The sequence below is a fragment of the Terrapene carolina genome, unplaced genomic scaffold (genome assembly GCF_002925995.2).
Source record: "Terrapene carolina triunguis isolate 2854851 unplaced genomic scaffold, T_m_triunguis-2.0 Scaffold191, whole genome shotgun sequence".
NCBI lineage: Eukaryota > Metazoa > Chordata > Testudines > Emydidae > Terrapene > Terrapene triunguis.
In genome coordinates, this window is record NW_020664542.1 from 169,037 (window position 1) to 186,286 (window position 17,250).

At 55.8% G+C, this 17,250-nt stretch overlaps 1 protein-coding gene across 1 annotated transcript in view; it reads left to right on the top strand.

The window, feature by feature from the left end:
• PPFIA4 (PTPRF interacting protein alpha 4) overlaps positions 1–17,250 on the top strand; it is a 116,248-nt gene that overhangs the window by 56,121 nt on the left and 42,877 nt on the right. Inside the window, exons 12-16 of the mRNA XM_026654363.2 lie at positions 285–376; positions 11,465–11,606; positions 12,684–12,889; positions 13,912–14,152; positions 15,003–15,038. Coding sequence (XP_026510148.1) covers positions 285–376; positions 11,465–11,606; positions 12,684–12,889; positions 13,912–14,152; positions 15,003–15,038 — 717 coding nt within the window. The remainder of the gene's footprint in view (positions 1–284; positions 377–11,464; positions 11,607–12,683; positions 12,890–13,911; positions 14,153–15,002; positions 15,039–17,250) is intronic.

A 17,250-nucleotide genomic window follows, 5' to 3' on the forward strand; every position in this document is an offset into this window, starting at 1 on the left:
AAAACTAACAACAGACTCCCATTGTTTCCCTGCGTATGCATCTGTCTGTTCCCACTATAACGCACCTAGCTGTCCCTGCACAGGCCCTAGCGTCATCATTTACCCTTGCCTGCATTCCCCGTGGCTTTACAGACACGTTGAAGACACCCAGAGCCTGGGACCAGTATTTAAAAAAAAAAAAAAAAAAAAAATAGGGTTAACTGTAGAGAAACTAGATTCCCCAAAACCTTTGCTGCTCAGTACAAACTAACCTCCCCTCCTCTCGCTCGTTTCATTCTGAACAGAGAAGGTTGTCAGATGAAATTGACAAACTGAGGTCGGAGGTTGACCAGCTAAAGACAAGAAGCGGGACATTTGCGGACAGTGTACATACGAGGTAAGGACTTCAGGCTTGGCCACAGACTGCCTTGCTGTCCCGTGATGCCGGCTTCCTAGGTGTGACGGGATCGATCAGGCCTTCTCTGCCCCCTGCAGGAGGCATCGGTTCCCTCCCTTGCTCTGGGAAAATCCACTCAGACCAGGCTACCAGCGAGACAGCCAGCAGACCGGCCAGGAAGGCTGGCCTGCTTCTTCTCAGTGACAGAGCTGGGGGAACTGGGAAGAGGAGGAGCTCCTCAGTGCTAGCCCAGAACCTCAGGGCCAGGTCAGGCCTTGCCCTCAAGTGCTACAATTAAGTGCTTGCATTTGAGAGGTTTTTTACCCCTGTACTTAAAAATGCAGACAGCCGAATCCTGAGTTCATGCTGTTGTTTAACTGTTGAGAGAGACACGCAGCGCTTAGGTCATGGGTCACCCTGCTCCAAGCAGGTGGCCACAACTTACCGACTAAGGCAGGGTACACCTGCAGTCCCGCACGTGGTCCCTTAGGGGCACTGCAGAGCAGCCTCACCTGCCACACTGGGCCATAGAAATGAACCGTGGGCTTGCTCAGTTTCCTGCTCTCTTGGATTCTCTCCCTGCACCGTGAGCGGTGGCCTAGGAGCGGTGCTGCTGTCTTTGGGGCTGGCAGGATCGAGCTGCAGATTGAGTTTACACTAGAACTGGGCTGGGGGAGCGGGGAAGCCCTGAAGTTTGCTGCGTCAGACCTGACGGCATTTGGATTCCCTCTCCATGGCGGTAGCTTCAATAGGGTGTCAGGCATTTTCAAAACGAAAAGTACCCATGTGTAGGGCTGGGGTCCCACTGGGGTTGGGCTTTCCAGGGGCCAGGCTGAGGTGCTGTCTGTGCCTGAGCAGTGTTCCTTTCTCACCGCACTCTGCATGCTGGGCAGTCAGAAAGCACCTCTCCGTTCGGGAAGGGAATGGTAGGGGGTGGAATGGACGTGTGGAAGGAGGAACTGATGAGGTCCCAGTGGGGCAGGGATCATAGAATCATAGAATATCAGGGTTGAAAGGGACCTCAGGAGGTCATCAAGTCCAACCCCCTGCTCAAAGCAGGACCAATCCCCAACTAAATCATCCCAGCTAGGGCTTTGTCGAGCCTGACCTTAAAAACCTCTAAGGAAGGAGATTCCACCACCTCCCTAGGTAACCCATTCCAGTGCTTCACCACCCTCCTAGCGAAAAAGTTTTTCCTAATATCCAACCTAGTCCTCCCCCACTGCAACTTGAGACCATTACTCCTTGTTCTGTCATCTGCCACCACTGAGAACAGTCTAGATCCATCCTCTTTGGAACCCCCTTTCAGGTAGTTGAAAGCAGCTATCAAATCCCTCCCCCCTCTTCTCTTCTGCAAACTAAACAATCCCAGTTTCCTCAGCCCCTCCTCATAAGTCATGTGCTCCAGCCCCCTAATCATTTTTGTTGCCCTCCACTGGACTCTTTCCAATTTTTCCACATCCTTCTTGTAGTGTGGGGCCCAAAACTGGACACAGTACTCCAGATGAGGCCTCCCCAATGCCAAATAGAGGGGAATGATCACGTCCCTCAATCTGCTGGCAATGCCCCTACTTATACAGCCCAAAATGCCGTTAGCCTTCTTGGCAACAAGGGCACACTGTCGACTCATATCCAGCTTCTCGTCCACTGTAACCCCTAGGTCCTTTTCTGCAGAACTGCTGCCTAGCCATTCAGTCCCTAGTCTGTAGCAGTGCAGACTGAGCCCATCGAACGGTGCCCGTTTCTGCTTCCACACATGGAGTTCGAGCTGCGGCTGGTCCTGCTGGGAGCCGGACTTGCCATGATCCAACCACATGCAATATCATGCGAGATCTTGGCTCCACTGACTCAAGTAGGCTGATGGCACAGGGAGAGGAGAATGAAATCTCCACCTCCTTTTCTCTCCCCTTCCAAGACTGGATTGCCCCCTTCCTTTCATCTTCAGGCTGGGCTGAAGAACTTGTGAATTGTGTAGCCAGAAAATGGAGGTGGGAGGAGGGGCAGGGGTTCCTGGGGAGAGGCAGGGGGAGGGGCAGATTGTGCTTGGGGGCAGGATAGGGGACTTGGGGGGGGTGTCTCTGCCCACCATCCAGAGGTTGTGGGGTTCCGACTGACCCTTGAAGTGTCTCCATCTTCTGCCACTCAGCGGTTGATACAAAAGCTGGTGTCACCCAGCAGGGTCCAGCTGGGGCACTGTGGTTGGAATCCTGATCTCCCTCCGCTGGGGGTGGCAGGACAGGCCTCTCGCCAGGGTGCTGCCCCCACCCTTTCCTCCCTCCTTTCGCAGCAGGCCCTGGCTAGCAGGCGTCAAACAGGGAGGTGAAGGAGGGGCTGGGGTTTCTGTCAGGGGACACAGTCCCTTTTCTCAAACCCCGCTGTGCTTTCTTGCCCCCTGTGCCTGAGCAGGATGGCCCAGTTAGCAAGGAGCTAATGGGGAAGGGGTCCCCGAGTGTTCCTGTGCCCCTCCCCCCTGGGTCTTCGATCACATCACCCCAGCAGGCCGGAGCATCAGACAGGATGCACAGAATAGGCCAGCGGGTGAAGAGTACTTGTGTCCCCTCGATGGCACGTCACCCCAAACCCCGCATCTTTCTCGGAGCAGTCTGGGGACGTCCCTGGGGTCTTGGAGAACTTGTCTGTCCTCTCCAGGCCACCTGGACCCTAGAATCCACTGCAGGGGGTCGACTCCCCCAGACGGTGTTTCTCATGACAAACGTAGTGCTAGACCCATCACCGCTCCCTCTGCTCCCTTTATCCCCCCCCCCCCCGCCCGTAGATTAACATCAGGGGTTAGACCCAGGGGTCTGTGTGCAGTGTTGGCTGCTGGAGCCAGTATTGCATTTGTTGCTATGCAAATTGTATTCCACCGTTAGGGAAATATGGATTGCACTTTTGTTGCCAACAAAGGGCTGCAGAGTCAGCAGATAGAGATAGGGCAGAGCCAGCTCCCATCTCCACTGGTGCAGGAAGGTGCTGTAATATTTGTTGCGCACTTGGCTGTGAAGATTAAGAAGAAAAAAACAATATGTAGGTTGCTCCAGAAGCTTCTCTGATTTGCCGGGTGCTTTTCAGTGATTGGGGGTTCTTTGCTGCCTTTGGAATGGCAGAAGCATTGATTGAGGTTCTCCACAGTGACTTTTCCCCCCCGTTTCACTGAATCTAGTGGTCTTTTCTGGCCACAATGATTTTTGTACAAATGTAACCATCGCGGCAAACACCAGGAAAACCATTTTTTTAAAGCCTATCATGCAGTTTCCCATCTGTAGGGAGGAGGCAAGTCCAGATCATGGCCAGGCCACTCTGCACACTTGGGGTATGTCTACACTTACCCGGTAGTTCGGCGGCGAGCGATCGAACTTCTGGGTTCGACTTATCGCATCTTGTCTGGACGCGATAAGTCGAACCAGGAAGTGCTCGCCGTCGACTGCGGTACTCCAGCTAGACGAGAGGAGTACCGCGGAGTCGACGGGGGAGCCTGCCTGCCGCGTGTGGACCAAGGTAAGTTCGAACTAAGGTACTTCGAACTTCAGCTACGTTATTCACGTAGCTGAAGTTGCATACCTTAGTTCGAATTAGGGGGTTAGTGTAGACCTGGCCTTGGTTGCATTGGCTAAAGTCCTCAATGAGATTACTGCAGCTTTATGATCCAGTGAAGCAACTGTGCAGCAGAGGGCAGTATCTCGCCACAGGCTCCCCTAGGAAAAAGAGCATGGGACATCTTAGCAACATCGGCTGCCCAGGTCTCCATTTCACTCCACTCGAAAACCCAAATATTTTGATTTAAATACACTGCTGTGATGGTTCTTGGGAGTTGTAGTTCGGGTGCCTCATGTCCCCATTGTCATCTATGGGCCAGGCTCACCAGCTGGACTACATCTCCCATGATACACCATGTCCAGGGCCTCCCTGATATAATCTTGCTTCACCAAGAAAAGAGACTGGTGCATCATGGGAGATGCAGTCCAACTAGGAAACTCAGCCCATAAGGGAGGATGGAGGTATGAGCCCCCCAAACTATGACTCCCATGAGGCACCATGGCAGCATTTTAGATCTGACATTTTACTAAGTTTGGCCGAAATTTTTTACTTTTTGAATTTCCATCAAAAAGTCAAAAATTTTCATGTAAAATGTAGACAAAAAATCAAAATATTAGTTGTGGACGTTTTCCATGGCAAAGCACCCAGTTTTCTGCCAGCAAGCAAAAGCGCATACTGCCTACTCACCGTCCACATCCGCTCAGACTCTCTCCTCAGACAATCTGATCCTTTTGTCCCATCTATGACTGAGGCAGTGGGCAGCAGGGACTGTTGACAGAGGAGCGATGGTTTTAAAGTTTCTGGTCAGAGACCACAGCCAGCAGGTCCTGTAGGGAACTTGGTGGGAGAGAGAGGGAGTCCCTGGCAGCTGTTCTCTGACTTCTCCAAAGACCCTCCAGTAGGTCCAAGTGCAATCAGCTGTAGAGCCCACAGCAGCTGCATCATCCCTTGGAAAAGGGCTTAGAATTGCCTTTGACGCTGTTATTCCCCAATGGCCAGGGCTTGCCATCCCCCAGTCTGCACCTGAAGTGGAGGAGCCAGTATGTGGTCAAGAATGGATCTGAGATGGAGTTGGCTGGATATGTGGTAGGGGCCAGTAGCATGGGGCATTGACAAGAGGATTCGGGGTTACTGCCGGAAGAAGCTGGGATGTGTCTGAAGAGCGCGCCGGCGGTTCTTAGAATGGCGCCAGCACCCAGCAGCTTGACCAAGTTAATGACTGAGTATCCTAGGGCAACCCACTTGCAGCCCCTCCCGCGACAGGCTGCAGCATGACAAGCGTGCCTGCCTCAGTTTCCTTTCTTCTGAGTCCCCAGTAACTCTACACCAGGCTCTTTTGGCCCTCCTTGGGGCTGGTTTATTACCAAGCCATCGTGTAAATAGTCCAAAACAAATCTCCACACAGAGTCACCCCCAGTGCATGTGGGCCTTGAAATCCCAGGACAGATAGTCCCCTGGTGCTCCCCATACCTGGGCTTGTCATCAGTCCTCTCCTGTTGTTCTGCCAGGACAGCCACCGCAGCCCTTCCAGGTAGAGTACAACACCGCTCTTCCCAGAGGGGCCCCCAACGCCTCTCTGCTGGGAGATCATCCTCACCATCACCCCCACCCCCACCCCATTCCATTAACCTCTCCTGGCATGGAGAAGCCCATGGGTAAGCCCTCTGCTGCTTCCCTGCCTTCAGCCCTGTCTGGCCCTCGGCTTCCGCTTTCCAGCTTAGACATCAGCAGGCAGCTCCCTCTGCTGCTCTTCTGCCTTCAATCCTCTCCATTCCTCTAGCCCTGGCTCGGGGACACCAGCCAGCCAACCTCTCTTGCTGCTCTCCTGCCTTCAGCCTTCCCCCAACACCCTCTTACAGCTTCCTTCAGGGACTTTCTCTGGGTCTCTGCAGCTCTCACCTGCCCTCTTCCTGACTGACCCGCTCTCTGCCCCATTCATATGGCCCAGGTGCCTTCCTTTAAAGCCCAGTTAGGTAGCTGCCGAGTCACAGCGCCAGTGCCACGCCGTGACACAGCTCATGGCTTTCCCAAGGAGGCAGCTGGTCATTGCTCTGCCGTACCTAGACAAGTGGCTCATCGGGGACCCTATGCCCCGTCACCGTAAGTGCCTAGAACTGTTCGGAATCTCTGGCAAGGAAACCAAGCCCTGGCCTCAGCCTGCCCCTCATGTCCAGCACTGCCGCGGAGCGAGTATTTCCATGAGATAGGACAGTGCAGAAAGCATCGCCTCTTCCAGTTCCAACAGTCTGCTGAGACCCCGGCTCCCCGCCTGCCCCAGCCCTGCCCTCTTCTTGAGAGACAGGCTCTGTCTCCTGGGCTGCCTGACTCGGGGTTGTTTCTGGGGATCCGTATTGCTGACACCTGCAATTTCCTCTTCAGTCAGGACCTCCCGTGCCAGGCTTGCTGAGATTCCTTCTTGTCCCCTCAGATGGTGGGAGAACCCAACTGGTGTGTTGTGACACACCCACGCGGCTGGGGGAGCGAAGCTGATCTGTGTACCCACACTGTGAGCAGCGGGGATGCTGTGAGGTGTTTCTGGGGCAAGCAGCGCCAGTCACAACAGACGGTGGCACAGTAGGGAAGGGGCAGACACGCCCTGCCTGGGGAGAATCCCTCCTCCTGCTAGCTTGGGTGGAGAAAAGGCCAGTGGCTGAGGTTTCCAAAGCAGACTTGGCAATTTAGCCACACAAACCCCGTTAATTTCAATGGGATTTGTGTGTCTGAATGCCCAAGTCCGCTTTGAGCATCTCAACTGGTAGCCATGATGCCTCCCTACCTAGATAACCTCTCATGGCCGACCCAGAACTCGTCTGTACCCAGGAGAGTCGCCTCTCCAGTCCCTGACCAATCCAGCTCGCTGCATGGTGCCCCGCTTCCCCAGCTCTGTGCCACATTGCCTCCCCCTCACCAGACGTTCTGGATGTTCCCAGCCTCCCCTCATCCAAGAATGAGCAACCTGGGTTCCTTCCAACTTCTCCATAACAGGAGGGTGTCAGGCAAGGCCCAAGCCCAAGATGGTCACTCCATGCCCGTGGTTGGTCAGCCTCCTCCAGATGTCAGCGGGTTCTGCCTGTGCAGCCAGAACTGTCAACCCCGTGGGAAATCAAGCGCACCTGCCTTCTCAGTCCTGCCCTGACAGGGGAGAGGCTGTGTCAGGGTTCCCTCCCCACTCTGAACTCTGGGGTACAGATGTGGGGACCCACATGAAAGACCCCCTAAGCTTATATTTCACCAGCTTAGGTTAAAAACTTCCCCAAGGCACAAATTCCTTTCCTTATCCTTGGATGGTATTGCTGCCACCACGAAGTGATTTAAACAAACATTCAGGGAGGGACCACTTGGAGCCCTACCCCCCCCCCCAAAATCCCCCCAAGCCCCTTCACCCCCTTTTCGGGGGGGGAGGGGGGGGCTTGAGAATAATAATAATATACCAACCAATAGGTTAACAAATCCCTGGTTTTTAGGACACTGAAAATCAATCAGGTTCTTAAAAGAAGAATTTTATTTAAAAAAAAGAAAAAGAATCACACCTGCAAAATCAGGATGGAAGATAACTTTACAGGGTAAATAAAAAGATTTAAAACACAGAGGAGTCCCCTCTAACTCTGCTTCCCAGTTACAAACCAGGAATAAAATTACCTCTTAGCATAGGGAAAATTCACAAGCTAAAACAAAAGATAAACTAACGCATTTCCTTGCTATTACTTACAATTTCTGCAGTTTTAGATGTATCATTTCAGGATCTTGTTAGGAGCTGGTTTACCTGCTTGGTTCCTCTTTGTCCCGAGAGGAACCAACAAAAAGAGCACTAACAAAAATTTACCCCCACCCCCCAGATTTGAAAATATCTTCTTTCCCCCATTGGTTCTTTTGGTCAGGTGCCAACTAGGTTAATTGAACTGATTAACCCCTTACAGGTAAGTGATTCTGTACCTCTGGCCAGGAGGGATTTTATGTTACTGCATACATAAAGGTTGTTACCCTTCCCTTCATATTTATGACAGGCTGGATCTGGCGGGAAAGTTGTCGAACACTCTCCTGCAGTCTAGGGGGAATGCCATGTCAAGGCGTGGCTCCAGGGCTAGAGGTGACCAGGGATTGCCTGCACTTCTACGACTTCCCCAAGGGAGGCTAGAAAGGGCCGAGCGGGTAGTACTGCCTTAAATGCGGTTTTGTGGCAAGATAACAGGACACGTATTTGCTTGCTGCCCACTTGGTTAGGGTGTTTGGGCAGGTTGGTCCTCCTCATTCATCCACCTGCTGGGTCTGGACTCTGCACCTTGGGTGGAATCCTGAGCCCGCCAAAGTCAATGGTGAAATTCTCAAGAGCCAGGATTTCCCCCCTGAGCTCCGCTAGACACATTAGCTCAGTGGTTTGAGCATTGGTCTGCTAAACCCAGGGTTGTGAGTTCAATCCTTGAGGGGGCTATTTAGGGATCTGGGGCAAAAATCTGTCTGGGGATTGGTCCTGCTTTGAGCAGGGGGTTGGACTAGATGACCTCCTGAGGTCTCTTCCATCCCTGATATTCTATGATTCTATGATTAGCTGCCTGAGTTTATGTCCACGGGGGTCTTTCTCCTCGCCAGTGTCAGTTCTCAACATCAATGAGCTGCCTGCTCTGTTCTGTAACCCCCCCCCCCCGTCCTCCCGACTGGTCATGAAGGAAGAGTTTCAGAACTATTCCTGACTTCCTTGCTGCTGCTGCCATTGGGGCAAGGAAACCACCACACACACACACCCGTTCCCACATCTTCTCTCTGGCCTGTTCCCCAAGGAGGAGAAGCTGTGGTATTCCATAGGGGTCTGACAGGCACCTGGGTCAAATCCAGAGAAGAATCCAGTTCAGGTCTTCAAACCCTCTTGTGTTTGCTAGTCTGGGACCTAGAGAGGGGTCCAGTCCTCTGCAGCAGCTGGACCAAACCCTGTACTGGTGGAAGATATCTGGCAGGATCGGAGGGGAATTATTTCCACAAGGGCAATAGCCTCTTCTTAAACCTCTAGAGAGAAGAGGTCTCAGCAGAGGATGGCCACTGTGCAGTCAGTCTGATTATAGAAGGGACCATTCTGATGGTCCGACCTCCTGCATCACACAGGCCAGAGAACCTCACTCAGCAATTCCTGCATCCAGCCCAGAGCTTCTGGCTGAGCTAGCAGGGAGCTTTTCGAGACACCCCCTCTTTTCTGAAAGACTCCAAGTGCCCCTGGCAATCTGTCCCATTAGTTAAGTGTCCCTTGTTGTCTCTTCATTCATTCACCACCTGCTGTGACCTAAGGCATGCTGGGGCCTTTGGCCTGGAAATTCCATTTGAAACCATCCCTTTCCGCTCGGTTAAGGGACTGCTGTTCATAGGAATTGCCAGACCAGACCAGGAGTCCATCTAGTCCAGGATTCTGTCTCCCAACAGTGGCCAGTGCCAGCTGCTTCAGAGGAAGGTGACCGAACCCCCTAGGAATACCCTGCCCAAGAGGGAAGTTTGTCCCTAACCCCATCAGTTAAAGGTTGGCTTAGTAATATACCAACCTAGAGCACAAGGGTTCCCTAGAAAAAGGAGACGGGGATCTATCTAATCTGCTCTTGCTCCATCAGTCCGGGCTGGTCAAGCAGGCAGTGCATTATACTCCTATAAAGATTCTATCAGCATCTGCCATGCACCTGTCTGGAATGCCTTTCCTATACAGAGATGGGCCTGAGCTGCAAAACTCAGCTGAGGCTCGTCGACCTGGCTCTGGAGGGCAGCTGTGTAAATTGTGCGGCTGATTGGGTGAGCACCAAAGCAGCATGTCACCTCCCTGGCAATGAACTCCATTGCAAAAAAGGCACCGGAGGCGGTGCAGGGATAGTTGGTGACCCAGCGCTCAGCCTGGAGAGCGGTAACATTTGCTGAGGACAGCAGAACTGGCAATCTCATTCATAACCGGGAGTGTCCTACATCCCCCTTTGGAAAGAGTCACACATGAGGGGGATGGCTCAGGGAATTGCTGAGGGAATCGGAAGCGAGCCTGTGTAGGGTGCTGTATCTGAAAAGCACGACATGGAGTGGTGGGTAAAGCTCTGGAAAGTGCTGGCCGTGAAAGAGATCAGGGCCAGATTACAAAGGTATTTAGGGATCTAACGATGCAGATAGGTGCCTAATGAGAGTGACAAAAGCTCCAAAACAGACTAGTCACCTGACTCCCACTGGAAATCACAGGGATCGAGGCACCTAACACATTTTGTCTCCTAGTGGGATTTTCAAAAGTGCCTAATTGAGATAGGTGCCGAAATACCAGTGACTTCCAATGCAAGTCAGGCTCCTGACCTGGTTAGGTGCTTTTGTCCATCCCACTAGGCATCTGTCTGCCCCTTTTGGTGCCTATACCTTTGTCGATCTGGCCCTAAGAGACTAGGGCTAGGAGCAAAGTGAAGTGGAGAAGGCCTTGCCCACCTGCGGCACAGAAGGCCAACATGATTCCAGGCTGCATGACAAGTGCTGTCGTAATGAAGACAGGGAAACGATTCTGTCACTGGACAAAGGCGGGGTGAGGCCACATCTGAAACTTGCCGGGTCTGAGCTCCTGCACTGCACAGAGGCGTGGCAGGGAGAGTGGCTCAAACATTTGCCAGCCAAAAGGGTTTTTCAGATGAAATGAATAAAACCTGTCCATTGGTGGGAACCCCCCTGCCCTGAATACTTGGCTTTAAACTGGAATTTTTCAGCTTTTTGATGAACCCCCAAGAAACGTTGAAGAAAAAAATGTGACAAGAAGGAAACAGTTTGGGTTTTGTTGAAATTTTTGGTGGTGGTGCTGGGGGTGGGGAGCGGATCACTTCCTGGCCAGCTTTAGTGGCAGATCTTCACCACGGGGAGAGGCTGAAGTGAGCTATGGAGAAGAGAAGGCTGCAGGGGAATCTTAGTGGGCTTGAGTCCTGTCGGGAAGATCAGAAGAGTTTGGCTGAGAACTGTATGAACTCAGGGACTGGGGATCTCAGGGAAATGAGTAAATACACTGCAGGGCCTTTTCTTAGTGGCTCGGTTCTCTTAGCCAGGTGGTTGGTACCTGTGCTGCCTAGCACACGGAGGCGCAAGAAAACATGGTCCGTTACTTGGGCCCAGATCCTGAGCTGAGTGGGAGTTAGATGCCTAAATCTCTTTGAGGAGCGGGGCCTTGGGCGACAGTTGCATCACGGGTTTGGCTGGTTACCTGCACTAGTTCTTGCTCACACCCACCAGGTGGAACTGCCTCTCCAGAGTCAGGGGTGGGGAGATATTTCCCTGGGATCTAGAGACAGTGAGGTAGGGGCTTCACTTTCCTCCAGAGCCCTGAGCAGGCACTGTCAGTTCAGGTCAGGTGGTCACAGCCCCTGGAGCTCAGACTTCCCCATCTCCATCTCTCTTTCCCTTCAGTGCAAGCCCAGGCTGGACACGGAGCGCACCGGCTCGGCCTGTGGAGCGGGAGACGGGTTTAGCAGCCTGCCGCATGAGCCAGCTCGCCCCGGGCAGGAGGGGCTGCGCCTGTGTTGTCATAACCGCAGCATTTCACACTGTGGCTCTTCTCCCTCGTTCTCGTAGGTCCCACGTGGGTAGCGCCACGGACCTCAGGTACCCCCTGAGCACGGTGGTTCACGCCCCAGCCGAGACCTTCGGGACGCCTCCTGGACTGCACCGGCCACAGATGGGTCGCTTTGCAGCTCTGCGGGAAGAACCTCCCAAGGTAAAATCCCCCAGTGTCGACCTTGCTCCGAATGCGGCTCGTGGCTGATCTCCAGCCAGCGCCTCCAAGGGCAGCGGCCGGCCTGCGTGCAAGCTCCGGTTATGCCTGCAGCTTGGAGTGTGTTACGGATCTTTTGCAACTGAAACAGCTGTGGCAGCTGCCTGTGTCCTTTCAAATGAGGGGGGGCTTTGCTGGGGTCATTAGGCCGGGACAGCTGCAGGGCTATTGCCCTAAACCCCCTTCTTATCAAGAGGTTCCTTATTGTGTGGGGGAGTGACAGGACCGTGGCCAAGCCAGCACTTACTCCCTGATTTAAAGCGCAGGGTGAAGTGGGTTCATGGTGCAGTTACACCACACCGGATGCACATGGCACGGGACAGACATGGGGGTTGAGGGACAGCAGAGCCGGCCGGTGTGCACTTACGGCCTTTGGTGAATAGAGAGCACTGCCCTGAGCAGAGTGTCTCTGTTGCTGCATTTCTCTGGGGAATGGGGGAGGGCCTGGATCCTCTCACCAGGATTGGGCTCTGGGGGCACGTGGGGGCCCCGTTCCATGGGACTTAGCTCTGGGGGTGGGGTTCTCCCTTCAGCCCGGCTTAAGGGGGCGTCCCCTCTCCCCGGGACCCAAGTCGAGAAGGAAGCGTCTCCCCGGGGCCCAGCTCTGGGGGGCGTGTGAGGGCCCTTTGCCCTGGGACCCAAGTCTGGGGGCCCCTCTCCCCAGGAACCAGGTTGAGAGGGAAGGCTTTCCCCAAGGTCTGGCTCTGGGGGTCATATGGAGGGCCGTCTCCCTGGGGCCCGGTAGCACAGTGTGTTTGATCCAAGGAGCCTGGTGCTTTGTGCACTAGAGTCTCCTGTCACAGTTGCGAGAGGGAGGTTCACACAGGAATGAGGGGCACTCGGAGGCGCCTCACCAGGGAGCAGGCCCTGCCCCTGCTCAAGGGGAGCCGGTGCTGGCTGCTTCATGGCTTGGTCCCAGCTCCTCAAAGGTATTTAGGAGCCTAACTCCCATGGGTTGGGCCCTGGCCTCTGCTGCGTGGTGGGGAAGTAGTGACCTGTGTGGGGTCTGCCGTCTCTCAGGACTGGGAGCAGACCCAGCCAGGCGGTGTCCTGGCCACCGTGTCTCACGCCTTCGACAGCGACCCGGAAATCTCGGACATGGAGGAGGAGGATCGCGAGGCGCTCTTCAGCTCCATGGACGTGCTGTCCCCCAGCGGGCACTCCGACGCCCAGACCCTAGCCATCATGCTGCAAGAGCAGCTGGACGCCATTAATGAGGAGATCAGGTAAAGTCTGCGGAGTGTCTGGTTCTGTGTGCTGCCGTGAAGGGCAGGAGGGCGGGGGATGTGGGTGCAGGGGCAGGTGGGGAGGGGGAATTTGGGGGCGTGCAGGGGAATGTGGGGAGGCGCAGGAGGCGGGGGAATTTGGGGGCGTGCAGGGGAATGTGGGAGGGGCAGGAGGCGGGGGGAATTTGGGGGCATGCAGGGGAATGTGGGGAGTGGCAGGAGAATTAGGGGCTGTGCAGGGGAATGTGGGGAGGGGTGGGAGAATTAGGGGCTGTGCAGGGGAATGTGGGGAGGGGCAGGAGAATTCGGGGCTGTGCAGGGGAATGTGGGGAGGGGGATTCTGGAGGACAGGAGTGTGGGAATTTAGCTGTACCCTCTGGCTGCTTTGCCCTGCTCTGGTGACCGAGATCCTCTGTAAACCCAGCGGGCCGGGTCACTCGGCTCAGGGTCCTTGCGCTGCCCAGAGTGGATGAAAGCAGCTGGAGCATCCTCAGGAACTTGTGGGCGTTTCAGTGGGGGGAAGGATGGAAGGCTGAGACCGGAGTGATTTGGAGAGACGAAGCATTGCGGGGCAGCATCCTCTAGGGGCCCCTTGGGCCGTGTTCACATGTGACATTTTTAACTAAGAAAAGCCCTGGGAGCCCCCAGACAAAGCCCCGCTGTGCTGGAGTTACGGGGAAGGGTTCATATCACAATACACTGCGGGGGCTCCCAAGCAACCTTCGTTCTGCCTGGTTTCGGGGGGGCCCTTGGGGCCATCCCTCTTGCTCCTGAGGGACAGGGCCCGGCTGCCCCTGCTGGAGTGGAGAAGGGGGCCCCGTGCCGCTGCCTCCCTGAGAGGGGACGGGGGCGTCCTGGCACTGCAGGGGGGGGTGGAGCCCTGTGGTGCCATCCCGCTTGGCCACTGGCGTCTGGGAGCAGCGGAGGCAGGAGGTCGCTGGGGGACCCCCCGGAATGGCGACCGAGCCGTTAGTGGGGAAGCGGGAATTCTGCCACGGCTTACCCTGTCTGTGATTCCTCAGGATGATTCAAGAGGAGAAGGAATCCACGGAGCTGCGCGCCGAAGAGCTGGAGACCCGCGTCACGAGTGGCAGCATGGAGGGCCTGAACCTGATGCAGCTGCGCAAACGGGCTTCCATCCCCACCTCCCTGACAGCCCTGTCCCTGGCCAGCTCCTCGCCCCCGGTCAGCGGGCGCTCCACCCCGAAGCTGTCCTCCCGCAGCGCCGCTCAGGACCTGGACCGCATGGGGATCATGACGCTGGTGAGCTGGGCGGGGTGTGCCGGTGCGAGCCAAGGCCGCTGAACCCACAGGGGCCCACGGGCGCCGCTCTGGGATCTCCCCACACAGCGCCTGCCTTCCTGAGGGGCGGGGGCGCAGCACGGTGTCTCTGAGCTCTGGATGCTGCTCACTAGAATGTCATGGCCTGTTGTGTGTTCATTCGCACGCCTGCTCCCGGCCAGCGCAACTCTGCTGCTACCCCGTGGAAAGGGGGTCACGAGGGCAGCCGGGAGGCCTGGGGGAGGCGGGGGTGATGGGGGGGTGAATGCAGGGGTGGGTATGAGGGCACAAGGGCAATGTGTGAATGAAGGTGGGGCGGGTGGGGATGTGAGGGGGTGGATGGAAAGGTGGGTGTACCAAGCGTGGGGGGAGGTGTACCCGGGCAGGGATGTGTGTGAGGGGTGTGGATGGAGGTGTAGTGTGAGGGCGTTATCTGGGCAGGTGAACAGGTAACTGACGGGGGTGTATGCAGGTTGGGTGTGAGGATGGAGTTGTGTGTAGAACCGGGCAGGGGCTGTGTGTATGAGGGCGGTGTGGGGGTATATGGGAGGGTAGCCGGGTGTGTGGGTACAAGGAGGGGTGTGGGTGCGGGGAGGGCGGGGGTGTTGAAAGCCCACTATGACTGTTGCCGTTTCCCTGTGTTGATTTGCCCAGCCCTAGGGAAAGCCGTGCAGAAGGGGGTGTTCTCACTAGGGCCCACACCTGGCTCTGGGGGCTGTCTGGGGTGGGTGTTTTGCAGTCAGCACCTCTGTCGCTTTGCTCTGCCCACAGGGGAATTCTCAGCTAACTGCCTCCCTTTCTGTGTCTCTTTCTATTTGCCTCTTGCAACCAGCCCAGTGACTTACGGAAGCACCGGAGGAAACTGCTTGTGAGTCGCTCTCTAATTCCTCTGGCTCCTTGACTTGCTCTCTTGCTAACGTCCTAGGCCCTGCTGCGGTGCCTGTGTTGAACCGCAGGCGGGAGCTGCTCATGTGCGTTTGTATCCTGAGGAATGAAAGCTTGTCGGGGGGAAGGAGTGTGAGCGATACAGGGCCGGGACTGTGCCTTGGGACGTACATATGTTTGTACAGCACCTAACACAATAGGTTCTGATCCTGATTGGGATCTCTGGGTGCTGCTGCAATATCTGTACACAGAGAGAGGGGGGTGCTGAAGGTGGCCTGAACCCTCTCTCTGCCTCACCACGTTTTCCAGCATGGCGCTCCTAACAGGCCAAAAGCCCGCGTCAGGCTGGGCCCAGGGTCTGTCCGTGGGACACATGAGTGACACTCGGCCATTCTCAGACACATCCGCGGGAGACAGCAGAAGGACTCACCTGCAGCTCCGATCACTGCTGTAAAGCAGTGCCCCTTTCACTCCACACATCACTGCAGCACGGAAATGAGTGTCCTGCGGGCAGTCCAGGTGTGTGGGGAGAAACGGAGGCCAGGTGCTGCCTGGGATGTGAGCAAAGAGCTGTGTCACATAACACGTACACAGACAGGGCCCCTGCCGCCTTCCCCTCTGCGTGAAGAGAGGCACGGTGCAGTACCGCTTACCCAGGAGAAATCCCTGGGGTCTGGGGTTCTGGATTCCTGTCTGGGGCCCTCCCTGGACTGGCGGCAGTTCATGGCCTCGGATATGTGTGTATGCCAATCTTCATTGCACGTGCACAGCTCTTACGCTACACCGAGGAGGAGGCTGTCTCCCTGGGCTCGCTTGGAGCTAGGCCCAGTCCTAGCCACAGGACTCTCAGGGTAGATGGCTGGGCCTGTGGAGTCTCTGTGTGCTTTGAATGCTGCTCGACAGGTCAGTGACAGTCGGGACTGGGATAACGAGCAGCGCCTGTAGATGGACACTGCCTGTGGGGGCGTTCAGTGGCAGGGAGTGGCCTCAGGAGCCTGCTGGCATCTGTGGGACCATGACTGGGCGGTGTTGTTTTAGGGCCAGCTCAAGGACGTGGTCAAGGATAGTAGCGTAGAAATTAGCCTCCTTTCTCAGCTCTTCCCTAGGGTAAGGCCTGCTGGACAGAGCCCAGCAGTGTGGTTAATCCGCTAACACATCTTTGTTGCTGTGGAGAAAACGTCCTGTACAGCCCAGCCTGGTGCTATGTTCAAGCTCCCCTCCCTCGGACATGGATGGGGGTGCCTGCCCGTCTCTCAGATCCTTCCTGGTTGGCTTTGCCTGTGGGCCTCATCCCGTGAGCCGTTCCCGCTGCAGCAGCTGGAGAGCAGGGTTCCCCAGGGGGCAGTGTGGAGGACCAGGGCACTTATCCCAGTCTAGGTGCTGACAGCTCAGGAGACCTCCACGTGTGTGGATGGAAACAGCTCGAGCCAGGGATGGGTTTTGAAGGGAAAACCCTGAGCGACGGAGGGCGAGAGGTGGTCGGGCCCAGAAGTTAAAACGGACGTAGCAAGAAGAAGGAAGCGATAATAAGCGACGGGCCAGAGCAACGCCGGTGATGTTCAGAGCACAGCGAGGAAGGTCACGAGTCAAGGACTCAGCTGCAGCATGAGCCCAGCCTGGCTAGTGCATTAGCTTTTATTACTGTCCGGGTATGTGACGGACAGGCCAGGGTGTCTCTGCACTGCAGCCTGGAGCAGTGACGGCTGGACACGCCTGCCTGGAACCCTGGGTAATTACTCACGGGACTAGCCCATGCTGCTGCTCCCATACCAGAGCTGGCTCCATCAAAGCTAACTCAGGTGAGCCACAGTGACACCCCGGATTGCAGTGTAGACATAGCCCTAGAGACAAGGTCCTCTGCCCCAAGAAACAGCATAGAGGGGTCACGTACAACTCCGGACCACGGAGGGCAGAGGTGAGGCCCGGAGGTGCTGATATAAACAGGAGCACACTCCTGGTTCAGGATAGGCAGCGCTTAGGCTCCTGGACAGAGAGGGGCTATTCTGCCCTTGTCTGTGCAGTGCAGAATCACCCTGGCTTGCCTGTTCCGTCTGCTAGCCCATATTTGCCCTCTGTCACAGGCTGGCCCCAGTCCTGCTCTCTGGATGGACACCCAGGTGTTGTGCATGGCAGGGCCGGCTCTGGCTTTTTCGCCGCCCCAGGCGAAAAAGCCTCCGGCCGCCCCCCCCCCCCCC